At 43.9% G+C, this 27,436-nt stretch overlaps 1 protein-coding gene across 1 annotated transcript in view; it reads right to left on the bottom strand.

Moving 5' to 3' along the window:
- The window catches only part of LOC121574880 (macrophage-stimulating protein receptor), a 28,281-nt gene extending 7,344 nt beyond the window's left edge, over positions 1-20,937 (bottom strand). The window contains exons 1-9 of the mRNA XM_041887538.2: positions 20,739-20,937; positions 18,110-19,392; positions 13,503-13,679; positions 13,086-13,208; positions 12,654-12,824; positions 9,928-10,091; positions 9,660-9,795; positions 390-526; positions 29-208 (exon numbers count right to left, since the gene is read on the bottom strand). Coding sequence (XP_041743472.1) covers positions 29-208; positions 390-526; positions 9,660-9,795; positions 9,928-10,091; positions 12,654-12,824; positions 13,086-13,208; positions 13,503-13,679; positions 18,110-19,309 — 2,288 coding nt within the window. The 5' untranslated portion in view covers positions 19,310-19,392; positions 20,739-20,937. The remainder of the gene's footprint in view (positions 1-28; positions 209-389; positions 527-9,659; positions 9,796-9,927; positions 10,092-12,653; positions 12,825-13,085; positions 13,209-13,502; positions 13,680-18,109; positions 19,393-20,738) is intronic.
- Positions 20,938-27,436: the final 6,499 nt, after the last annotated feature.

The following is a 27,436-nucleotide window of genomic DNA, read 5'->3' as shown; positions in this document are numbered from 1 at the left end:
TGGGTAAACGAGATTAAGTATGGCCTACCTTGTGAAGCTGCAGGCTGGCTGTATCACAGTGATCACAGGGTCCTTCTTGTAGTGAAACATCTTCGTAGTAGACACTTGGGATTGGTCAATGAAAACCCTGACAGGCACCTTCTTCACCACTGCCAACCCTTTGGACAGGCAGACTATGGAGGACATGGTCCCAGTACCCTCAGAGACACTGGCAGAGACACCGTACCGAGCGGGACAAAAACGTCATATTATGAACACTGATATACCGTAGATACAGATAGACACATACTAAGAAAGGGACATATTCTTTAGTTGCAATGAGAGACCTTGTGAGAGAAAAGAACACAGCAGAAACCAATGAAAACAGAGAGGTTGATGCCCATAATTACCTCTTGACGGGGCAGTCCTGGTCTCCTATAGACACAGTCTTTATCATCCCAGCATTCAAGTGAGGCCCTGTCACTGTGACCAAGGTTCCCCCTATTTGAGGCCCGTAGTCAGGAGTGATTTCTGTGATACTTGGCTCCTGGATAGAAAAGTAGTCATTAGGGTGAATGAAATATATACACTACCGTTCAAACGTTTGGGGTCACGTAAAAATGTCCTTGTTTTCGAAAGAAAAGCAATTTGTTTGTCCATTAAAATAACATCAAATTGATCAGAAATACAGTGTAGACATTGTTAATGTTGTAAATGGCTATTCTAGCTGGAAACGGCTGATTTGTAATGGAATATCTACATAGGCGTACAGAGGCCCATTATCAGCAACCATCAGCAACCATCAGTCCGGGCTGCTGACCTTCTAGGCAGAGTTGCAAAGAAAAAGTCCAGTGTCTGTGTTCTTTTGCCCATCTTCATCTTTTCTTTTTATTGGCCAGTCTGAGATATGGCTTTTTCTTTGCAACTCTGAAGGTCAGCATTCCGGAGTCGCCTCTTCACTGTTGACGTTGACACTGGTGTTTTGCGGGTACTATTTAATGAAGCTGCCAGTTGAGGACCTGTGAGGCGTCTGTTTCTCAAACTAGACACTCTAATGTATTTGTCCTCTTGCTCAGTTGTGCAGCAGGGCCTCCCACTCCTCTTTCTATTCTGGTTAGAGCCAACTTGCGCTGTTCTGTGAAGGGAGTAGTACACAGCGTTGTACGAGATCTTCAGTTTCTTGGCAATTTCTCGCATGGAATAGCCTTCATTTCTCAGAACAAGAATAGACTGACGAGTTTCAGAAGAAAGTTATTCGTTTCTTGCCATTTTGAGCCTGTAATCGAACCCACAATTGCTGATGCTCCAGATATTCAACTAGTCTCAAGAAGGCCAGTTTTATTGCTTCTTTAATCAGCACAACAGTTTTCAGCTGTGCTAACATAATTGCAAAAGGGTTTCTAATGATCAATTAGCCTTTTAAAATGATAAACTTGGATTAGCAAACACAACGTGCCATTGGAACACAGGACTGATGGTTGCTGATAATGGGCCTCTGTACGCATATGTAGATAATTTTATTACAAATCAGCAGTTTCCAGCTCCAATAGCCATTTACAACATTAACATTGTCTACACTATATTTATGATCAATTTGACGTTATTTTAATGGACAAAAAAATTGCTTTTCTTTCGAAAACAAGGACATTTCTAAGTGACCCCAAACTTTTGAAAGGTAGTGTACACACATATATATATATAAACCTGTGTGGAAGCACCTGCTTCCAATATACTTTGTATCCCTCATTTACTCAGCTGTTTCCTTTAATTTGGCAGTTACATACATACATATTTACATACACTACTGGTCAAAAGTTTTATAACACCTACTCATTCAAGGGTTTTTCTTAATTTTTACTATTTTCTACATTGTAGAATAATAGTGAAGACATCAAAACTATGAAATAACACATATGGAATCATGTAATAACCAAAAAAGTGTTAAACAAATCCAAATATATTTTATATTTGAGATTCTTCAAATAGCCACCCTTTGCATTGATGACAGCTTTGCACACTCTTGGCACTCTCTCAACCAGCTTCACCTGGAATGCTTTTCCAACAGTCTTGAAGGAGTTCCCACATATGTTGAGCACTTGTTGGCTGCTTTTCCTTCAATCTGCGGTCCGACTCATCCCAAATCATCTCAATTTGGTTGAGGCCAGGTCATCTTATGCAGCACTCCATCACTCTCCCTCTTGGTAAAATAGCCCTTAAATAGCCTGGAGGTGTGTTGGGTCATTGTCCTGTTGAAAAACAAATGATAGTCCCACTAAGCCCAAACCAGATGGGATGGCGTATTGCTGCAGAATGCTGTGGTAGCCATGCTGGTTAAGTGTGCCTTGAATTCTAAATAAATCACAGACAGTGTCACCAGCAAAGCACCCCCACACCATAACACCTCCTCTTCCATGCTTTACGGTGGGTGTTACGTGTGACATGTTTTTCTTTCTCCCAATCTTCCTTTGTAGTGTGTGGTTCAGAGTGGTTGTTCTGTTTGTGTGTTCTGGTCATTACAGGTGTGCTGAGTTGCGGCTGACGATGGTGGGTGTGGCTTCGGTCCGGAGTCCTGGCAGCTGTGGCTGATTGACTAGAGTATAAACTGTTTGTCGTGAGAGAGGGCACTTTTTGTTTGGCTGTTTGTGGATTTGGTTATTGGTTGTTTTGATTGATCTTTGTTTGTGTTCCAGCCTGTCCTCCTGCTGTATTCCACCCTACCTGGGTCCTGGAGAAGGGAAAGGTAGTTCTGCCCATGGGTGTACATTCACACATAGATAACCCACTGTTTTACACACTAGGTTAGCCGGGCGGGTGTCACCCCTGTATTTGTGGTAACAGGTAGGAAAGCTGGATAAGGCTTAGAGTGTGATAGGAAGGATTGGGTGTCTAGAAGAGGAGGGACCGTTTGTTTATTTTCATTACTTGGACCCCGTTCCCAAACATTCCCTTCTCTTACCTTCCCTGGTTTGTTTGATTGATCTTTGTTTTAGTACGGCTTCTTTATGGGTGTTGTATGTTATTTTGTTTAGTAACTTACTAAACGTCCCCCGACGGCTAACATTGAGTTCTGGTTGTAGTGTCTGATTATTTTAGTTAGTTACACCCCACATTTCTTCCCCATCCATCTAGTTTACCTTGTGTGCGCAGGCACGGGCATTTACGTCTCCTCCTCAGACGAACTACACCCGAGGGGAGAACGTAACATGGGGGCTCGTCCGGGATCTTTGATCCAGCTTGTGCCCGCACACTTTGGTGGTAGATGTGGATTGTGTGGTTGTTGTGTTGGGTGTAGTGTTTAGTTCTGTGTTGGATGTTGTACTTAGGTGGTGGATTTAGAAAATGGCCACCTTTAACCTTAAGTTTCTTCTGGATAACCCTATGTGTGAGGGTTTTGAGAATTGTAGGAGTGGATTTAGAGACTTTGGCAGACCATTTAGATATCTCCGTGCCAAGGGGTTTTGTTAAGGCGCAGGTAAGGGCATTGGTGTTAGTGGCGCTGTTTGAACAGCAGGTGTTGGTTTTGCCTTGGCCTGCGGATAGAGAGGTGGTGGATACTCCGGGTACCCCGTATAGGCCCGATGATGAGGTCGAGTATAAGGCCCCGGCCACCTTGCCTCGATTTGACCCTATCTCTCCTATGCCTACGGCTGCAGCTGGAGGCAGAAGAGAGAGCACAATTCCGAATGGATGAGCTATATCTCAAGTTGGAGATGCGCCGACTGAAGTTGGAAGCAGAAAAGGACATTAAGATAAGGCAGATGGACTTTGAAATGCGCAAATTGGAATTAGAGGCAGAGACGGCGAGGCTGGCCGCTGTCCCTGCCGTTCCCACTAGTGTGTTTTCCACCCCAGGATCTGCCTCTACCTTTGTCATTAGCCGGCATATTGCTTTAGTTCCACAATTCCGTGAGTCTGAGGTTGACTCTTACTTTTGTTCATTCGAACGTATAGCAGTGGCTTTGAATTGGCCTAGGGATGTGTGGCCGCTGTTACTTCAGTGTAAATTGTCCGTTAAAGCGCAGGAAGTGATGGGTACTCTCTCTCTCGCTGATAGTCTTAATTACGACATTGTTAAGGCTACTGTGCTCCGTGGGTATGAGCTGGTGCTGGAGGCTTATAGACAAAAGTTTAGAAAGCACTCCAAATCCTCTATAAAAACGTTTGTTGAATTCGCTAGAGAGAAGGAGTCTCTGACAAATGGTGCTCAGCAAGTAAAATCAATGACTTTGAAGGTCTTCGTGAATTAATGTTATTGGAAGAATTTAAAAACAGCCTCCCAGAGCGGTTGGTTGTATACATTAATGAACAGAAAGTGTTAAAGTTATCTGACGCTGCGGTGCTTGCAGATGAATTTGTGTTAACACATAAAATGGTGTTTCCCACACACCGTAGTGAGAATAGACCGGTTGTATCTTCTCCTGTCTACAATTCCCACCGTACTCAGGAAGTACACGGCTGACTCCAAAGGAGGAACGCGCATGTTTTTACTGTCATAAAGTCGGACACGTAATTTCGGGATGTATGTCTCTAAAACGCAAGTCACCCCCTTCAACCCCTAAACCCCATAAAAGTGTGGGTTTGATTAAGGTAAACTCTAAGAGCTCTATAAAGGAGAGTCCTGGGGTTGTACTACCTGTTCATATTTAAAGGCTTTGTTTCACTGACAGGTGATTCTGGAGAACAAAAGACAGTTTTGATATTGAGAGATACTGGTGCGGCTCAGTCTGTAATTCTCTCGAGTGTTCTGCCCTGGTCAGAGGATTCTTATTGTGGCTCTAGTGTATTATTAAGGGGGATCGAAATGGGTTGTGTGCCTGTTCCGTTACATTCTGTCCATTTGACTTCTGATCTAGTGAGTGGATGTTTCAAAATCGGTGTACAGTCCGAGCTTCCCGTGAATGGGGTTGCTCTAATCATGGGTAACGATCTAGCAGGAGGCAAAGTTGTGCCTGTGTTAGAAGTGCTGGACAAGCCTGATACTCAGTCAAGTGCTGATGTTTTGGCCACTACGTTTCCCGAAGCATTTCCAGCGTGTGCCATTACGCGTGCGCAGTCGCGTCGCTTAGGTACCATGGTAGACTTAGCTGACTCTGTGCTTGCACCTATGTTGAATGGGGAAGATATCCAGTGTTCTACTCCTGTGTTCCCAGTGAGTTCTGATTATGATGATGGTAATAAAGACAAAACAATGGCTTCCTCGGTGGACTGTTTAAGGTTGCCAGTTACTCGGGAGAAGCTAATAGCTGCCCAGAAAGAGGATGTGGGCTTGGCCAAATGTTTTTCCTCCATGTTACCTTTGAGTGAGGCAAAAAGGAAAGGCGTGACGTATTTCCTTGAGAAGGGTCTTTTGATGAGAAAATGGACTCCCCGTGCTGACCTAGAAAATTATTGGAGTTCCGTCTTCCAGATTGTAGTTCCTGCCACGTTTCAGAAGAAGGTGTTGTCCCTAGCTCATGATATTCCCTGGTCTGGTCATCTAGGGGTGACTAAAACCTACGATCGAATCCTCCGTCTTTTCTTCTGGCCGGGAATGAAACGGGATGTAGCTCGTTATTGCCGTACATGTAGTACGTGCCAAGTGGTGGGGAAGCCTAACCAGGTAATTTCCCCGGCTCCTCTCTGCCCGATTCCGGTCATGGGAGAGCCGTTTGAGAAAGTAATAATCGATTGTGTTGGTCCATTACCCAGGACTAAGACGGGTAATCAATTCTTGTTAACAATAATGTGCACTGCTACAAGGTACCCAGAGGCGATTCCTATACGTAAAATCACAAGTAAGGCAATTGTGAAGGTGCTGATTAAGTATTTCTCTACCTTTGGATTTCCAAAAATCGTACAGACGGATCAAGGCACTAATTTTACATTGAGATTGTTTGGAAGTTTGTTGAAGTCCTTGTCAGTGTCCCATCAGATGTCTAGCGCTTACCACCCGGAGAGTCAGGGTGCGCTGGAACGTTGGCATCAGACGCTAAAAGCCATGTTGCGTAAATACTGTATGGACACAGAAAAATATTGGGATGAGGGGGTGTGGTACGTGCTGTTTGCTATTCGGGAGACCGTACAAGAGTCTCTTGGGTTTAGCCCAGCTGAGCTAATCTTTGGTCACACAGTGAGAGGGCCTCTCAAGGTACTGAAAGAACAAATTATGGCTGATGATTCAGTTGGGTCCTCTACTAATGTACTAGACTATGTTAGTCAAGTCCGGGAGCGGTTGCATGACGCCTGTGCTGTAGCCAGAGAAAATCTGTCTTCCACACAAAAGAAAATGAAACGTCACTTTAATGTAGAAACGGCGTCTAGTTCTTTTCAACCAGGTGACCAAGTCTAAGGTGTTGTTGCCGGTACCCGGCTCGTGTCTCTCTTCCAGTTTCTCTGGCCCATATTTGGTGGAGCGAAAACTCAGTGATACTGATTATGTTATCAAAATGCCAGACCGTAGACGCCCATTTCGGGTATGTCACATTAACATGATTAAGCCTATCATGTTAGAGTTTGTATCGAATCCCCCATTACCAGTAAACCTCCTGTGGTATCCTCTGTTGCTTCTGTGAGCATGGTTACCCACCCAGGAGTCAGCGTAAATGATGAGGACGGTTTGGTGATGCAAAATACTCCTGAGCAGTGTGCTCGTTCATGTAATTCGGAGATGGTAGCGTCTCTCCAATCCCATTTGTTGCACTTGAATAATCAGCAGAGGGCTGATATTGAATTACTAATCACTGACTTTCCGAGTCTCTTTAAGGAAGTTCCCAGTCGTACAAATGTGTTGAAACATGATATAAATGTAGGTGATGCTGCTCCAATCAAACAGCACCCTTATCGTGTGAATTCAACCAAGAGGGGAGTGATGAAGAAAGAGGTAACTTATTTAGTGGGAAATGAGATGGCAATCCCCAGTGGCAGTCCTTGGAGTTCCCCCCTGTCTGCTGATTCCAAAGCCTGACGGGACTCAAAGGTTTTGCACTGACTACAGACAAGTGAATAATGTTACTATACCTGACTCATTCCCTTTACCTCGCATGGACGACTGTAAAGACACCATTGGATCGGCTGCGTATGTTACTAAACTTTACTTGTTAAAAGGTTATTGGCAGGTGCCTTTAACCCCTCGTGCCTCTGAGGTGTCTGCTTTGTAACCCCTGACAGTTTCTGCCAGTACACAGTAATGGCTTTTGGAATGAGGAACGCCCCGGCCACGTTTGGAAAATATTGTATTGGCTGATGTCCCTGATTGTTACCGCATATCTTGATGACCTGGTTGTTCATTCAACTACCTGGCTTGATCACATGAGCACATTGAGGGCTGTGTTTGCACGCTTGAAGAATCTCAAATATAAAATATATTTTGATTTGTTTAACACTTTTTTGGTTACTACATGATTCCATATGTATTATTTAATAGTTTTGATGTCTTCACTATTATTATACAATGTAGAAAATAGTAAAAATAAAGAAAAACTCTTGAATGAGTAGGTGTGTCCAAACTTTTGACTGGTACTGTACATACAGAACGAAATTATAAACGCAACATGTCAAGTGTTGATCTCATGATCCATGAGCTGAAATAAAAGATCTCAGAAATGTTGGATATGCACAAAACGCTTATTTCTCTCAAATGTTGTTTACATACCTGCTAGTGAGCATTTCTCATTTGCAAAGATAATCCATCCACCTGACAGGTGTAGCATATCAAGAAGCTGATTAAACAGCATGATCATTACACAGGGGCACCTTGTGCTGGGGACAATTTTGAGGGGGGGTGCAATTGGCATGCTGACTGCAGGAATGTCCACCAGAACTGTTGCCAGAGAATTTAATGTCCAGTTCTCTAACATAAGCCACCTCCAATGTCGTTTTAGAGAATTTGGCAGTACGTCCAACTGGCCTCACAACCGCAGACCACTTTTATGGAGTTGTGTGTGCGAGCGGTTTGCTGATGTCAATGTTGGGAACAGAGTGCCCCATGGTGGCGGTGGGGTTATGTTATGGGCAGGCATAAGCTATGGACAACGAACACAATTGCATTTTATCTATGGCAATTTGAATGCACAGAGTTACCGTGACGAGATCCTGAGGCCCATTGTCGTGCCATTCATCCGCCGCCATCACCTCACGTTTCAGCATGATAATGCACGGCCCCATATCACAAGGATCTGTACACAATTCCTGGAAGCTGAAAATGTCCCAGTTCTTCCAAGGCCTGCATACTCACCAGACATGTCACCCATTGAGCATGTTTGGGATGCTCTGGATCGATGTGTACGACAGTGTGTTCCAGTTCCCGCCAATATCCAGCAACTTCACACAGCCATTGAAGATGAGTGGGACAACATTCCACAGGCCACAATCAACAGCCGGATCAACTCTATGCGAAGGAGATGTGTCGTGCTGCATGAGGCAAATGGTGGTCACACCAGATACTGACTGGTTTTCTGATCCACGCCCCTACAGTTTTTTTAAGGTATCTGTGACGAACAGATGCATATCTGTATTCCCAGTCATGTGTAATCCATAGATTAGAGCCTAATGAATTTATTTCAATTGACTGATTTTGACTGATTATGTGAACTTTAACTCTTTGAAATTGTTGCATGTTGCGTTTATATTTTTGTTGCCATACACTGAACAAAAATCAAACGTAACATGTAAAGTGTTGGTCCCATGTTTCATGAGCTGAATAAAAGAATCCTTGAAATTAAGCTTATTTTTCTCTAATGTTGTGCACAAATTAGTTTACACCCCTGTTAGTGAGCATTTCTCCTTTGCCAAGATAGTCCATCCACCTGACAGGTGTGGCAAATCAAGAAGCTGATTAAACACCATGATCATTACACAGGTGCACCTTGTTCTGGGGACAATAAAAGGTCACACAACCCAATGCCACAGATGTCTCAAGCTTTGAGTGAGCTTGTAATTGGCATGCTGACTGCAGGAATGTCCACCAGAGCTGTTGTCAGAGAATTGCATGTTCTTTTATCTGGTTTTTGAATCTGGTTGTATTGCTAGTTTAAGTTACCTGAGTTACATGTAGTCATGGCTCTATTTAATACTGTGTTTCCCAGCCTCTGCTCTGGACCTGGGGACTGTGAAGAGACCGCATGTCTTATGTGGTCCTGATGAGTGTCCGAACTGTGTGCCAACTGCTTGAACAGACAGCTCGGTACCTTTAACCCATCAACACCTCTCACAAAGACCAATAGTGTTGCAGTCAATCTCTCCACAACTTTGAGCCAGGAGAGATCGACATGCATACCACTGACATTCACCCTCCGTGTACATCTAAGTGCAATACATGCTGCTCTGTTCTGGACCAACTGCAATTTTCTTATGTCCTTCTTTGTCGTACATGACCACACAACTGGGCACTAGTCCATGTGCAACAAAACTAGGGCCTGTAGGACCTGCCTGGTTGAGGTTTAGGGTTGAGTTATTTGTCCCAAAAACACAGTTTTTAGTTTTTGAGATATTTAGCACCAGCCTATTGCTAGATACCCATTCTAAAACTGACTGGAGCTCTATGTTAAGGGTGTCAGTTATTTCTGGATTTACATCCTCTGCCTTATCATGGATTGAGAGTTATGTATCTAATAGAACACAGAGGGTTTTGTTTAATGGAAGCCTCTCTAATACAAATTCGTTTTTTACTGTGTCAACAATAAAATAAATGTAATCCTCCTCACCACAAAAGTGAACCCTATCATTTGGGCATGGCCTTGGATTGAGTAGCGTCCCTTCACCTTCCCCTCATGCACTGCCACAGTGATGTTGAGATCCTGGGATGGACCTGGAACCTTAGGGTGAAGGCTACACACCAGCCTAGGAAGGAAGGGTCAGCGAGAAAGATCAGTGATGCCTATAGCCTCAGCATAAAAGTGTTTCACAGAGTTTATTTGGGATGAGTTTATTTTCTCTATACATTCTATCTGTCTGTCTGTGTGTGTTACTCACTGTGTACTATTGCTCTTCTCTGACAGCACAGTGCAGGGGGTCTCTCCCACTCGCACCAAGTGGGTCTCCTCGCTGATGATGGCTGGTCGTAGAGGAGACTGGAACTCCCAGCCACACAGCCTCAGCTCTGTCTCACCATCAGGGGGAGCCGTCTTTGGGAAAAACTGGATCCCCAATACAATACCATCAGGAAGACTTGTCTCAGATGCAGTTGAAACTTCCTCAAATGCTTAACTAATTTCCTCAAATACTGAACTACAGTGCCTTCAGAAAGTATTCATACCCATTGACTTATTCCACATGTTGTTGTGTTACAGCCTGAATTCAAAATGGATTAAATTGATACTTTTTTTCCTCACCCATCTACACATACTACCCCATAATGACAAAGTGAAAACATGTTTTTAGAAATGTTTGCACATTTATTGAAAATGAAATACAGAAATATCTCATTTACATAAGTAGTCACACCCCTGAGTCAATATATGTTAGAATCAACTTTGGCAGTGATTACAGCTGTGAGTCTTTCTGGGTAAGTCTCTAAAGCCTTGTTCACATTGGCAGTTTGAAGTGACTCAAACCCTATTTATTTGCAAATCTGATTTGAATCTGTTCTTTTTCCTGTACCCTGAACAGCCAAAAAGCACATGGAATCAGATATTTCAAGACACATTTCAAACCACCTTCATAGGTGGTTTACATAAATTAAGATACAAATCTGATTCCTGGCCATGTGACTTGTGTCTGAACATTCAAATCTGATTTATTTGCCCTCAAGCGGGATTTAGACTGTTATTCAGCATATCTTGTTGCTTGCTAGCTAGTCTGTTGCCAGTTTGACAAGAACATGTGGTAGCTAACTAGCTTGTTAATTGTTTACAAACAAACGAATGAATGTGCTAGAAAGTTAAACAGCTACCTAGCTAGGTTAAACTGCTGTGGCTAGCCAAAAAGGACTTGTTTTGAAAGTTGGATCATGTTATCCTTTGAGGCTTTAAGTGTTCTTTCTGAAGGCAGATTTTGAACATTGAAAGCAACTGAGAAACGACCATGGCAGGCATCGTTGTCACCTTAGCGTGCTACATAACTTCTGAGTGATAGGAAGCATGAGCACCACCACCAATCAGCCTACACAACTGCACACACACCCGTCATTAATATGACAACTAGCGTAGCCTTGTCTGCAAATGACTGCTGGCTGAACACAAACAAATCCGATTTGGTCACTTGTAACTTGCTGTTTGAACATTCAGTAGTCCAAAACGGATTTGAAAAACTAAACTGATTTGAGCATTAAGGCCTGCAGTGTGAACAAGGCTTAAGAGCTTTGCAAATCTGGATTGTACAATATTTGCATATTATTATTTAAAAAATTCTTCAAGCTCTGTCAAGTTGGTTGTTGATCATCGCTAAACAGCCATTTTCAAGCCAATTTAAGTCAAAACTGTAACTAGGCCACTCAGGAACATTCAATGTCATCTTGGTAAGCAACTCCAGTGTCTGTTGGAAAGCAGACTGAACCAGGTTTTCCTCTAGGATTTTGCCTGTGCTTAGATCTATTCTGTTTCTTTTTATCCTAAAAACTCCCTAGTCCTTGCCGATGACAAGCATACCCATAACATGATGCAGCCACCACCATGCTTGAAAATATGAAGGGTGGTACTCAGTGATGTGTTGTGTTGGATTTGCCCCAAACATAACGCTTTGTATTCAGGAAATAAATTTAATTTCTATGCTATTTTTTTTTGGCAGTTTTACTTTAGTGCCTTATTACAAACAGGATGCATGTTTTGGAATATTTTTATTCTGTACAGGCTTCCTTCTTTTCACTCTGTCATTTAGGTTAGTATTGTGGAGTAACTACAATGTTGTTGATATATCCTCCGTTTTCTCCTATCACAGCCATTTAACTCTGTAACTGTTTTAAAGTCACCATTGGCCTCATGGTGAAATCCCTGCGCAGTTTCCTTCCTCTCCAGCAACTGAGTTAGGAAGGACGCCTGTATCTTTGTAGTGACTGGGTGTATTGATAAACCATCTAAAGTGTAATTAATAACTTTACCATGGTCAAAGGGATTTTCAATCTCTATTTTTTTTTACCCATCTACCAATAGGTGCCCTTCTTTGCGTGTCATTGGAAAACCTCCCTGTTTTTTGGGGTTGAATCTGTGTTTGAAATTCACTGCTCGACTGAGGGACCTTACAGATACTGTAATTATATGTGTGGGGTACAGAGATGCGGTAGTCATTCAAAAATCCTGTTAAACACTATTATTGCACACAGAGTGAGTCCATGCAACGTATTGTGACTTGTTAAGCAAATTATTACTACTGAACTTATTTAAGCTTGCTATAACAAAGGGGTTGAATACTTATTGATTTCAGCTTTTCATTTAATTAATTTGTAAACATTTATAAAAACATAATTCCACTTTGACATTATGGGGTATTGTGTGTAGGCCAGTGAGACAAAATCTCAATGTAATCCATTTTAAATTCAGGCTGTAACATAACAAAATGTGGAAAAAGTAAAGCGGTGTGAATACCTTCTGAAGGCACTGTACTCGGTTTCAAATATCCTATTGCTAATGTCTTGGTTTCTTCGACCTACGTGTTTGGTGGTCGTTGTTCTGACATTTATGATCAGATGAAAAGACAAGACAAGACCCTCCCTCTGCTGAGTCATCTTCTCTTCAACTCCCTACTTCAGCCCCCAGCAGTCTTACCTTCGTGATGACCGGAGGACAGGACTCACTCTTCCACTGGAGGAGGCACTCCTCCTGCCTGGTGCACGCCCCCGAACACCAGCCACACCCTATGAACCTGGGCGCCGTCAGACACGTGGAGCAGGTCAGGAAGTGTTTACATCCTGGTCCTTTAGGAGACACACTGAACATCTGGCACAGAGAGAGAGAATAGAGAAAGAAAGACAAAGAGAGACAGCGACAGAGAGAGAGAGAGAGACAGAGAGAGCGAGAGAGAGCGAGAGAGAGAGACAGAGAGAGCGAGAGAGAGAGAGAAAGAGAGAACGAGAGACAGAGAGACAGAGAGAGCGAGAGAGAGAGAGAGAGAGGAAATGGTCACACATTGCCAAAATAAGTCAAAAGTAAAAAACAAGTGAATACCAGTAAGTATTTATGATTGAATTGAAAAGGCACCTTATTTCCAACCACAAAGAGCAAGGACTCGTTAGATTGCACAGCAGCTTTCCTGGACACCTTGGTGTCCTCTCCCAGAGAATAGTTGGCAAAGATGATGGGACTTGACCTCCTCAGGATGAGCTACAACAGTCAAATAAACTATATCATTAAGCCATTGCAGACCTATGAAAGGAATGGACTTGTGATATGTTCTACTTATGTTGGTTACAATGCTGAGAGAGCTAATGAACGTCATTGGAGAGCACTGATTATATAATGTTTATACTTGAGAAAAGACAGTCATGCACATGGTAAAACTTTGAAATATAACTCCATCTACCTCCACTTTCACTGTCTGCATTCATGAATATATTATATTATCATATTCTCCCACCAGACGTTTCAGGAGTTTACTGTACTGTATCACACACACACCTGCAACAGCCTGCCGTCCTTAGTGCCAATGTGTGCCACAGTGTTGTTCCCGATGATGGTGACCAGTACTGAGGTGAGCAGGATGTTGTTCATGTACCTATTGAAGAGGTCCACCCTGTAGTATGGCTTAGACACCAGGGTGGGCTTGACCATGCATGTAGCGTTGTTCTCTGAGCTCTGCAGACACACATAGAGAGATTACTCATACTGACTGACTATTCAGACATGAACGGTCATTTCACACATTTTCCATTTTCCTTTTTAGATTAGGTTTATTACGTTGGTGGATCCTCTGGTTTATTTTACATTACATACAGTGAGCTCCAAATGTATTGGGACAGTGACACATTTTTTGTTGTTTTGACACTGTACTCCAGAACTTTGAATTTGAAATGATACAATGACTATGATGTTAAAGTGTAGACTGTCAGCTTTAATTTGTGGGTATTTTCATCCATATTGGGTGAACCATTTAGAAATTACAGCACCTTTTGTACATAGTCGTCCCCCCCATTTTAGGGGACCAAAAGTATTGGGACAAATTGATAGATGAATTTGTATGTTTATTATAATGACTAAAAGTATTCCACCCCGATACTGTTTAACTATGTAAACTGTGTTAGAGTTATAAGACAATAAACCCACTAACAGAAAAGAGGGGTAGAAACTGCTGAGACAAACATTCCAGGGGAAAGGAGACCTAGAAACTGTCAAACTTAACCATTCTATACTGTGGAAATGTATAGGCCGCCTAAAGGTGGGCGGAGCAAAGTTCTTTGTGTGGATGCATATAAAAAGGATGTGTGTGTTTTTAGCGCCAGAGCGCTCTCTGAATAAAATTGCTGATCCATTGCAGACTGGAGAATGTGTTTAATTCTTAATTAACTAGAGTCTTACAACCTCTGGGAATTATTCAAAGCTTGAGTATTAGAGATATAAATTCTCGTGACACAAATCCACTTAGATGTGTTTTAAAGTAGTACAAAGTTAAGTGTGTGGTCCCATATTCATAGCATGCAATGACTATATCAAGCTTGTGACTCTACAAATTGGTTGGATGTATTTGCTGTTTGTTTTGGTTGTGTTTCTGATTATTTTGTGCCCAATGAAAATTAATGGTAAATAATGCATTGTGCCATTTTGGAGTCACTTAATTTGTAAATAAGAATATAATATGTTTCTTAACACTTCTACATTAATGTGGATGCTACCATGATTACGGATAATCCTGAATGAATCATGAATAATGATGAGTGAGAAAGTTACAGACGCACAAATATCGTACCCCCCCAAAAACATTTTTTACCTCCCCTGTTACTGTAATGGTGAGAGGTTAGCATGTCTTGGGGGTATGATATTTGTGTGTCTGTAACTTTAGTCATTGTATCATTTCAAATCCAAATTGCTGAAGTACAGAGACAAAACAACAACACATTTGTCACTGTCCCAATACTTTGGGAGCTTACTGTATTGGTCGTTTGTCATATTCTCCATTAAACTGCAAAAAGTTCAACTGTAATGTGTTTTAATACTGTTTTCAGACAGCCTCGGATACAACCCTCCCTCCTTCCCGCACGCACACACACCCCCCACCACCACACATCCACTCCCCACCACCACACATCCACTCCCCACCACCACACATCCACTCCCCACCACCACACATCCACTCCCCACCACCACACATCCACTCCCCACCACAACACATCCACTCCCCACCACCACACATCCACTCCCCACCACCACACATCCACTCCCCACCACAACACATCCACTCCCCACCACCACACATCCACTCCCCACCACAACACATCCACTCCCCACCACCACACATCCACTCCCCACCACCACACATCCACTCCCCACCACCACACATCCACTCCCCACCACAACACATCCACTCCCCACCACCACACATCCACTCCCCACCACCACACATCCACTCCCCACCACCACACATCCACTCCCCACCACCACACATCCACTCCCCACCACAACACATCCACTCCCCACCACAACACATCCACTCCCCACCACAACACATCCACTCCCCACCACCACACATCCACTCCCCACCACCACACATCCACTCCCCACCACCACACAACCACAACACATCCACTCCCCACCACAACACATCCACTCCCCACCGCAACACATCCACTCCCCACCGCAACACATCCACTCCCCACCGCAACACATCCACTCCCCACCCCACCACACATCCACTCCCCACCACCACACAACCACTCATCCACTCCCCACCACAACACATCCACTCCCCACCACAACACATCCACTCCCCACCACAACACATCCACTCCCCACCACAACACATCCACTCCCCACCACAACACATCCACTCCCCACCACCACACATCCACTCCCCACCACAACACATCCACTCCCCACCACAACACATCCACTCCCCACCACAACACATCCACTCCCCACCACAACACATCCACTCCCCACCACAACACATCCACTCCCCACCACCATACATCCACTCCCCACCACAACACATCCACTCCCCACCACCACACATCCACTCCCCACCACAACACATCCACTCCCCACCACAACACAACCACTGCCCACCTCCACCCAGCAGAACTTAAATAAAGCTACTCCAACACAGTGCAATTAGCTAACCTGCTCTGACATGCCTCTTTACCATTCCTTTAAGTGTCTTCTACACACATCTTTATCTGATCTTCCCTGATCCTACAACTCAACTATAACCGTTGAGATGTTTAACACTGACAATATGGCTGGCAGTACACTTTTCTAACAGTGTATTTTAGTATTGAGTTGTAAACACCAATGACAGTAATAACGAACGACAGCAGACAACTCATGGTGTCATCTGCTTAAACACTACCGAGATGGAATAAGTTGAGTAACCCTTCTTATAAACAGTAACCCTTCTTATAAACAGTAACCCTTCTTATAAACAGTAACCCTTCTTATAAACAGTAACCCTTCTTATAAACAGTAACCCACACTACTCCTCTTCTATTGGTTGAGTCAGACAGTAAAATGCTTTGAAGTGACACAAGCTACTTAAAATGGTCTCTCTCTCTCTCTCTCTCTCTCTCTCTCTCTCTCTCTCTCTCTCTCTCTCTCTCTCTCTCTCTCTCTTCTCTCTCTCTCTCTCTCTCTCTCTCTCTCTCTCTCTCTCTCCTCCTCTCTCTCTCTCTCCTCTCTCTCTCTCCTCTCTCTCTCTCTTCTCTCTCTCTCTCTTCTCTCTCTCTCTCTCTCTCTCTCTCTCTCTCTCTCTCTCTCTCTCTCTCTCTCTCTCTCTCTCTCTCTCTCTCTCTCTCTCTCTCTCTCTCTCTCTCTCTCTCTCTCTCTCTCTCTCTCTCTCTCTCTCTCTCTCTCATAGAACATGTAGGAGCCAGGCACACGGATACACTCCCTCAAATTCCTTCTCTTTTATCAACACCATTTATACCCTCTGAGTTGGCACACCGTCCCTGCAGGTGTCCGCATGGTTCTATTAGCTCAACAGAGGTGGAAAGTTTGAAAGCCACAGTGATAAGGCCACACCTTGATAGCCGATATCACACAGCCAAACACCATTGTTGAATACAGCTGCTGTCTAGATCTATTCTTCCAACTATACATACACTACATTTTCTATCCTCATTCATCTTCTTCAAAGTTATAATTAATGTCATAACCTGGTCACAGTCATAATATTAAGAAAACAGCTTCATTCAAAAATGTTGTGCATCGTATAATATGTAAAGTCTACCCTAACCTTACATAGTCAAGATTTCAGGAATAAAGGTAGCAGGGCTTTCATGTATAGTACTCAGGCAGTATCAACAGTTCCCACCCTTTCAGCATGGTAAGGTAATAGTCATGATTGGAATTCAACAGAGCAGAACAACAGTATGGTAATACACTGGTGGGATCTGACTCATTCATTCATACCTCCCTCCCTCCCTCCCTCCCTCCCTCCCTCCCTCCCTCCCTCCCTCCCTCCCTCCCTATTCTCACACACCCGACTTCCTCCTCTCACAATTATGGTACAATTCTGGTACAGAACTGAGCAGAGCAGAGCAGAACAGAGTGGAGATTAGTAGAGCAGAACAGAACGGAGCAGAGCAGAACAGAGCTGAGTAGAGCAGAACAGAGCGGAGCTGAGCAGAACAGAGCTGAGTAGAGCAGAACAGAACAGAGCTGAGTAGAGTAGAGCAGAACAGAACAGAGCTGAGTAGAGCAGAACATAGCTGAGCTGAGCAGAACAGAGCTGAGTAGAGCAGAACAGAGCGGAGCTCAGTAGAGCAGAACAGAGCGGAGCTGAGCAGAGCAGAACAGAGCTGAGCAGAGCAGAACAGAGCGGAGCTGAGCAGAACAGAGCGGAGCTGAGCAGAGCAGAACAGAGCGGAGCTGAGCAGAGCAGAACAGAGCTGAGCAGAGCAGAACAGAGCGGAGCTGAGCAGAACAGAGCGGAGCTGAGCAGAGCAGAACAGAGCGGAGCTGAGCAGAGCAGAACAGAGCGGAGCTGAGTAGAGCAGAACAGAGCTGAGCTGAGCAGAACAGAACAGAGCTGAGTAGAGCAGAACAGAGCGGAGCGGAGTAGGCCTGTCACTGACCTCATGAGGGCAGCTCTCGCAGAGCTGGAAGTGGCAGAGCCCCCTGGAGAGCTGCTCTGGGCTGGCCCTGCAGCAGTCCTCCACTCCGTGGTCCATGGCCCTGTTCACGTTGGGCACGGGGAAGGCACACATGGCTGAGTTACTGTACGGCCTTCCAGAGCCATCTGTCACTGCAAACACCCCATAGAGGATGTCATCCTTCTCCCTCACCCCCAGCTCCTCTGCCAGCTCCTTCCCTGCCCGGCTGAAGTGGGCCGCCTGCAGCCCATTATACACCACGTCCTGGAACATATTGTTCCCCCTCCTCCTGCGCCTGCGTTTGGGCTCGAAGCGACACTCCAGCACCACCTCACGGTACAACCAAGCCTCCGTGTCCTTCACTGGGAGACGGCCCAATCGCGTCTGATATGAGTCCAGGAAGTTCTCCCTCTGGACAGACAGGAAGTACACATAGTCCTGTGTGGAGAAGCTGTAGATGTAGTCGATCCGGTAGGAGTTCTGTAGTTTAGGGAGCACAGTCAGACCCTGCATGACCATCTCAAAGCCATCCAGGGTCGACAGTGGCCGGCGCACCGATATGGACGGTCTGCCATACCTCTGTGCCACACGCTCATTGAGTGTAGCCGCTACAAAGAAGTGGGCTGTGTAGGCTTGCTCCACGATGATGACCTCAGTGCCCAGGGGGCTGGCCAGGCAGTCAGGGCAAAGGGACGGAGAGTTAGCATCCTTCCTGAAGAGACATTCAGATTTAGGTGGGGTATCATCAGAGTTAAGTTCATGTAAGTGACAGACCCCATGCTGAGAGCTCCCACAGGAGTACAGAGAGTTAAGATAAGGTGAAGGATCCAAGAGCAGGACCTCATTGTCCGTGTCTACTGAGTCCTCAAGATCGGCCTCGATGTCACACAGGCCACAGGTCTGACACTCTGGGCTGCCCACAGGGCCTGTCCTCAGCTCCCATAACTTACTGAGCTCTCCACTCACTGCCTCAATCACATTCTGAGAAGCCACATAAACCTCAGGCACGTATGGGTTGACCACTATGTTCTGGATGGGTTTGGCTGTCTGGAAGTGGGGTATTGAGTAGCTAACGGTGAAATCCACCTCCTTGCGAGGGGTCCTGGGACAGTTGTCCAGTCCTGAGGCTTTGAGGGTCTGTATCCACATGCATGTCACCAGGAAGGTGGCCCAGGGGACCATCTCCACTGCTACTGCCTGCTACCTACAGCCACGAGAACAGGAGATTTCTCCTCTCCTCCTGAACATTCTGGGGATCAGCAGCTCTGTGGAGAGAGAGAGAGAGAGAGAGAGAGAGAGAGAGATGTAATGTTTACTGTTAATATTTATTGTTTATTTCACTTTTGTTTACTATCTACTTCACTTGCTTTGGCAATGTTAACATACATTTCCCATGCCAATAAAGCCCTTAAATTGAAATTGAATTGAATTGAAAGAGAGAGAGAGAGAGAGAGAGAGAGAGAGAGAGAGAGAGAGAGAGAGAGAGAGAGAGAGAGAGAACTGAGTGGAGAATGAGGATGAACTAGAAGGAGTTTATAATAACTCTCTAACCCATTTACAACAGAGAACTAGTGTTTTGATGTATTCAGCTTGTTAAAAAGGGGGATGAGAAAAAATATATCTTAAGTGCCAGTTTACTCTGCTAGCCTGATTTGTATGACCAGAATGAGTCACAGTTTTGTTTACTCTTCTCATGTTGTTAGAGAGATAGTATGGGTATTATTTGGGGATGGGAAGGTTTGCTGATACAATCTGTGGTTGATGGAGTGGTATTTTGTGCTAAAACTATAAACATGATGTCATATTTATTCAAACGGATTGGTATGCATAACATAAGTGTTTGAGTAGCAGTCCAGACAGTCATTAGAGTTCCACTCTATGGGAAATGCCAACTAGTTGAAAGTGGGTCAAGAATCTACATTGGACAAGACAAAACATGGTCCCTGTTGATGTAACTGTGGAAATGTACTGTATGCGTTTCAGAGTCTCTCTTTCAAATGAACAAAAAACAATAGCTAAATCCCTTTGTGTAACCCTATTTCATGTTTCATTACTGTGTCTGATAGATTTACTATAATAAAATGTTTGTAGAACCATGGTCACATGAGTTAGACGTCAGAATGAAAGATTAGATGAAGGTAGTGACGTTTCAGTAACTTCCTGTAATATAGCACCACCATCAAAATGCTGTCTGAAAATATAAAATGCTTTCAAATCAAAAGATTAACATAGGCCTACACTGCAGAATAAAACACAATTCAGCCTCTAATCACATAATATTTATTTGAGGTCTATAACCTACTACAATGAATGTTATAGGTCTGTGATTATTGACAGAATTGTGTTTATGATAGTTTGTAGGCTAACCATTGTGTGTGTCTGGAATAAGAGCAGCAGATAGGCTAGTACGTCATACTTTTTTAGATAACTGGAAGATGAAGAAAGAAAACAAGACAAACAATTGGATGAAAAATCGTCGGGATGTTTTGGTATCAGAAAAAGAGCAGAATACTAGCATACAACCGACATGCACGCTTATTGATAATAAATAATTTATAAACGCACTGAATTAGTGTAAAGTAATATGGCAGCCAGATTGCCAGGTACATACCTGAGTGCGTATTATGCCGCGCCTCCAGGTTAACTAAAGTCTTGATTCCCAAACACAACACTAGCTGTCTTTGTTGTTGTCTGTGACACTAGGCTGCATGAGGTCCAGTTCTGTGCGCGTGTTGATGTATGGAGCCAATCCAGAAATTCCGTGTGAACTTTCTGTATGGTCCTGGGACAAGACACATACCTGCAGCACAACAGATGCACGGTTCCGCGTATACTCCTCATGCCCCGCCTACGGCAAGGAAGTACGCACTGGTTTTGATTGCACAATAAAAAAAAAAGCTAAGATAAAATATTACTTTTTCCTCTCTTGAGATTCTCATCTGGAGTCACTTGAAGGAAAGCAATTTTCACACTCACTCATGAAAGGAAGCAAACGATCACACACTCACTCGGGGATGTAAGGGGTACAGGAGAAGAGACCCAACATTCCAAACTTTTACTAACCAATATACTGTATGTCCAAGCATTCTTGGCAGATGGAATGCGGCTGTGTGATACGCCTCCCTGCAGACAGTTGCCAAATATGCCTTGCTATCAGATAAATCTCAGACACATCCCATACCAGTTTTCCTTTACACATAAAATACATGTATTATACTGACTACAAATCAACAAGAAATTCGAAGAGCAGCAAGATCAATTTACTTCATGGTAAGTGAGGATCTTTAGCCTCTGAATAGATGTAGGCTATTAAAACTATGTTATTTTGGGTACCAGGCCAGGGACAGCAGCCTTGTCTCATAGACTAGACGTAACATAGTAAAAGTAATTCAGGGAAACTTACATGATTATGGTATGTTACCTTTTTTTTTTGTTGGTATGGTTACATAAGACAGATGGTTACTTAAGGCAAAAACGAAAGTAAGGTGGTTGGTCTGGGTGGATGAGTAGGCATATAACGCGAACGTCTAGCAACCCAAAGGTTGCGAGTTCATCAGGGACAACTTTAGCATTTCAGCTAATTATCAACTTTTCAACCACTTACTACTTTTTAGCTACTTTGCAACTACTTAGCATGTTAGCTAACCCGTCCCCTAACCCTTTAACCTAACTCCTAAACTTAACCACAACCCCTAGCCTAGCTAACGTTAGCCAGCTAGCAAATGTTAGCCACCTAGCTAGAATTCGTAACATAATACTTTTTGCAAATTCGTAACAAATAGTATGTTTGCAAATTTGTAAGATATTGTATGTTTTGCAAATACGTAACATATAATACCAATTGTAATTCGTAACATATCATACGAAATGGGTGATGGAGATCCACAAATGAATACATGTATACCATACAAAATGAGTGTGCCGGATTTACATACAGAATAATACGAAATGCTCTGAGACCAGGTTGCGGACAGATAGGCCTACAACAGGTGTGGGTCAGTGTTGTCTTAAAAGCACTATTTTCTTGGATCGGTTTTACTTCCTCACTTTTAAAATATCCCTTCTCATTGTTTGTTTTTATTCATACTAAATAAAACCTATCCTCCCTCCATGGTGCACACAGTCAAACATTTACCTATAATCCAAAGTACAAGTCCTGTCCTTGGGCCGGTTTCCCGATAGCGATGGAATTTAGGCTTACTAGTGTTTTAACAACACATCATAAAAATAACATCCGAAGATGTCACACCCGTTTCCCATGACACCACGCAGTGCACTCATTACAAAGTGAACATGGTTGTTTAATTAATGATATCTGATAGCTTGCTGTGTGTGTTGGCTTATAATGTTAATATTTTATCTGTGTTAGCTAATTGCACTGTTTATTGTGCTGCACATTTTCTTATTGTTCCACTGAATGCTGTTTTGAAGTGCTATTATGACTAACTACATTTGTTTTCAGAATGTAGTTGGGACAGAGCGCCCAGTAGGCTACACAACAGCACAGCTGGAAAACGACAGTTTCTCAAAATGTATACAAATAACTTCAAAAAGATTGGACTGCTAAGTGGTAGTCCCTGTTCTCCTGCATTCTTGTTTTACTTTTGTAAGTAAGTTTGTTGGGGAGAAGAACATCAAGGAAAGACTTGCTAGCTAGCTAACTTAGCTGGCTAATTTTAGCTAGCTAACATAGCTCTCTGGCTAATCCTCCATGGACATGGTAAATAAAAAAAAATGTACATGTAGGCATTGGTTGTAGCTAGCTAGCTAACATTTTGATATCTGTTTAGTTCATGTCTGAAAGTAAATGTTTGTATGTGTGTGTGTTTGTGTTCTCTGCGCGTGTGTGTGTGAGCGAGATGATGAACCCAATAACTTTAGAAAACATTGTCATGCCAACATTGGCATGCTAGTTATGTGTGTGAGAGCAATGATGATTATGATCACAAGATTGTCATCATGTCAACACTGTGTCATGCTAGCTGTGTGTGAGTGTGTGAGAGAGAGAGAGAGAGAGAGAGAGAGAGAGAGAGTGAGAGAGAGAGAGAGAGATGGTGCATGAATACACATATAGTAAACATTGATTGTGTGTGTGAGACAATAATCTAGCCTAATTCTTGAAACGTGTATTTTTTTGTAATTTGTATTTGACAATACGATACATTTTTCATATCCCTGTGCTACCTCAACACTCATTCTAATGTTACACCTCTCAACTGCCTTTTTCAATTCTCGATTCTCTTTTTTTGCAGGAATTTTTTGCTTGGATGGAAGGATGGAGGAGCAAACAAAGGGAATGAGTACAGAATTTATCCAGCAAGCTGACATTTAAATAGCCTACGTTTTGCTGTCTATCTCTCGCTCTCTCCGTCTGTCTGCCTGACTGCCAGATTGCTGAGGGGCAACATAGTCAATGTACTTGCTAGACTAAGTCTAACTTAGTGAAGACCTTAGGTAACGGTTAATCGTGATTATTCTGTCTTTACAGACCTGATGCATGACCTCTACAGCAGTGCTTGGCCACCCACTCAGTTACCAGTCATCTATTCTGCCACATCCCAGAGAAAGGATACAGCAGAACCACCCCTCCTTGTATCCATAGTCATTGACAGTAAGTTGTGTGCAAAATTATAAATTTTTTCTTCTGTTTGATACTCTGATCTTCAATAAACCACATCATCACACTTTGTACATTTAGTAGATACAGTAGTTCACGTTTGAGATCTTCAAAAGACAGGTAAATAGGGGCCACTAGCAGCTGTACAGGCTATCTTGCCCCATAAGTACCACCTATGAAACTTGGGATTGGTGGAGGAGGCACTCCACATTACATGAATACAGGATATGATTAAGTCGGAGAGTTACAAAGCAATCATATTATAATAGAGTGGAAAATTCCACAGCTAATCTTTGAATATGTAATAACTGATAACTAATTATGAGCAGATATTAAGCACAATGAAACTTTTTGAACCTCAGAACAGTTTTCTTTTAAAGGAAGGAAGATGTGTAGCCTCCTGTAGCTCAGTTGGTAGAGCATGGCGCTTGCAACGCCAGGGTTGTGGGTTCGATTCACACGGGGTGACAGTATGAAAAATGTATGCACTCACTAACTGTAAGTCACTCTGGATAAGAGCGTCTGCTAAATGACTAAAATGTAAATGTGTTGTTATGTGTTAATCTTTTTTTTTTTTTTACATTTAAGTCATTTAGCAGACGCTCTTATCCAGAGCGACTTACAAATTGGTGCATTCAACTTAGGATAGCCAGTGGGACAACCACAACTTGATCACAGTAAGTACACTTCTTCAAACAAGCAGCTGTGAGCAAAGTCAGTGCAATCAGGGACAACTACATCTCGATCAAAATAAGTACATTTCTTTAAACAAGTCAGTGCTAGCAGGTGAAATAAGTCAGGTGTTAGTTTAGACAAAAGACAGTGGTAGTAAAGGGGGGGTAGAAGGATTACTGTTATACTATTCCAGGTATTCCTTAAAGAGGTAGGGTTTCAAGTGTCTCCGGAAGGTGGTCAGTGACTCCGCTGTCCTGGCGTCGTGGGGGAGCTTGTTCCACCATTGGGGTGCCAGAGCAGCGAATAGCTTTGACTGGGCTGAGCGGGAACTGTGCTTCCGTAGAGGTAGGGGGGCTAGCAGGCCAGAGGTGGATGAACGTAGTGCCCTCGTTTGGGTGTAGGGTCTGATCAGAGCCTGAAGGTAAGGAGGTGCCGTTCCCCTCACAGCTCCGTAGGCAAGCACCATGGTTTTGTAGTAGATGCAAGCTTCAACTGGAAGCCAGTGGAGTGTGCGGAGGAGCAGGGTGACGTGAGAGAACTTGAAGGTTGAACACCAGACGGGCTGCAGCGTTCTGGATAAGTTGTAGGGGTTTAATGGCACAGGCAGGGAGCCCAGCCAACAGCAAGTTGCAGTAATCCAGACGGGAGATGACAAGTGCCTGGATTAGGACCTGTGCCGCTTTCTGTGTAAGGTAGGGTCGTACTCTGCGAATGTTGTAGAGCATGAACCTGCAGGATCGGGTCACCGCTTTGATGTTAGCAGAGAACGACAGGGTGTTGTCCAGGGTCACGCCAAGGTTCTTAGCACTCTGGGAGGAGGACACAATGGAGTTGTCAACCGTGATCATGGGAGTGGGCAGTCCTTCCCCGGGAGGAAGAGCAGCTCCGTCTTGCCGAGGTTCAGCTTGAGGTGGTGATCCGACATCCACACTGATATGTCTGCCAGACATACAGAGATGCGATTCGCCACCTGGTTATCAGAAGGGGGAAAGGAGAAAATTAATTGTGTGTCGTCTGCGTAGCAATGATAGGAGAGACCACGTGAGGATATGACAGAGCCAAGTGACTTGGTGTATATATAGAGGGAATAGGAGAGGGCCTAGAACAGAGCCCTGGGGGACACCAGTGGTGAGAGCATGTGGTGCGGAGACAGATTCTCGCCACGCCACCTGGTAGGAGCAACCTGTCAGGTAGGACGCAATCCAAGAGTGAGCAGCGCCGGAGATGCCCAACCCGGAGAGGGTGGGGAGGAGGATCTGATGGTTCACAGTATCAAAGGCAGCAGACAGGTCTAGAAGGACGAGAGCAGAGGAGAGAGAGTTAGCTTTAGCAGTGCGGAGAGCCTCCGTGACACAGAGAAGAGCAGTCTCAGTTGAATAACCAGTCTTGAAACCTGACTGGTTAGGATCAAGAAGGTCATTCTGAGAGAGATAGCAGGAGAGTTGGCTAGAGACGGCACGCTCAAGAGTTTTGGAGAGAAAAGAAAGAAGGGATACTGGTCTGTAGTTGTTGACATCGGAGGGATCGAGTGTAGTTTTTTTGAGGAGGGGTGCAACTCTCGCCTTCTTGAAGACGGAAGGGACATAGCCAGCTGTCAAGGATGAGTTGATGAGCGAGGTGAGGTAAGGGAGAAGGTCTCCGGAAATGGTCTGGAGAAGAGAGGAGGGGATAGGGTCAAGCGGGCAGGTTGTTGGGCGGCCGGCCGTCACAAGTCGCAAGATTTCATCTGGAGAGAGAGGGGAGAAAGAAGTCAAAGCATAGGGTAGGGCAGTGTGAGCAGGACCAGCGGTGTCATTTGACTTAATAAATGAGGATCGGATGTCGTCAACCTTCTTTTCAAAATGGTTGACGAAGTCATCCACATAGAGGGAGGAGGGAAGGGGAGGAGGAGGAGGATTCAGCAGGGAGGAGAAGGTGGCAAAGAGCTTCCTAGGGTTAGAGGCAGAGGCTTGACATTTAGAGTGGTAGAAAGTGGCTTTAGCAGCAGAAACAGAGGAAGAACAAGTAGAGAGGAGGGAGTGAAAAGATGACAGGTCCGCATTAAGACTACGTTACCCAGCAGGCTATGTGAGGGTGGGGTGAGTTGAAGTATGCCTTGCATGGCTACACAAAGAGATTGCTAGCTGAAGTATCTGTTTATTAAAAGTAGTTAAACCTACGCCCCGGTTTGTCATTATACAAGGAACAAACATAACATTGTTGTCCTCCGGTGGCTAGCTAGCTAGCTAAGATTGTCCCTTTCCTAAATTAGCCATGAATGGAGATAGGGATTTGGACTTGGACTTAATTCTCTGTACTGGCCAATGATTATAACGGCGATTCTGATCCAACCATGAATTCATACATTGTTGTGCCCCTGGCCTGAGATGTTTTTCTACTTGCACACAAGCACGCGCACACACAGAGAGACATCAGAACCATAGACAGCCACATCATATTTAGCTTACGTTCACTGGATTCAATTGTTTTTGGTATGTTTTAGTTGTCAACGTATTAGACTAAGCAGAGGTAATTTGATGATGTTTAAATGTTGAAGTTGAAATGGTGCTGGAATAGTGGCAGCTCCTGTTTTCTTTGCGACTTGCGGTAACTCTTTGTGGTTCTAAATCAATAGTTGTTTAGTAGTCATCCATACTTTGCGTCCTCATCAGCTGAAGACAGGGTTGCCAGGTCAAGCAAAAATTTCTAGCCCAATGACTACTCAAAACCCGCCCACAAGCCCTGAAAACTAGCCCCCCCCCCAAAAAATTGCAGCAAGAGAAGAGTTGCCACATTATCGAGCAAATTAAGAAGGAATCTCGACTTAATTTCGAACGACCTAAGAAGCAAAATTTGCGAGATTGACATTTCATTTCAGTTGGCATTGGCTAGGCCTTTGGTTAGCTAGATGCAGGTTAACTATAGCCCCTGATAGGCCTACATCTCATTTCAGATAGCCTACAGTAGCCTAGGGAAAATGTAAAATGAACGATTTAGCAGCTTGCTTAGTTCAAATTGACAGAGTAATTTATTCAACA

The sequence above is a fragment of the Coregonus clupeaformis genome, chromosome 10 (assembly GCF_020615455.1).
Source record: "Coregonus clupeaformis isolate EN_2021a chromosome 10, ASM2061545v1, whole genome shotgun sequence".
Taxonomy (NCBI): domain Eukaryota; kingdom Metazoa; phylum Chordata; class Actinopteri; order Salmoniformes; family Salmonidae; genus Coregonus; species Coregonus clupeaformis.
Note: the sequence above shows the minus strand (reverse complement) of the source record. Positions and strands in the feature narration are given on the sequence as shown.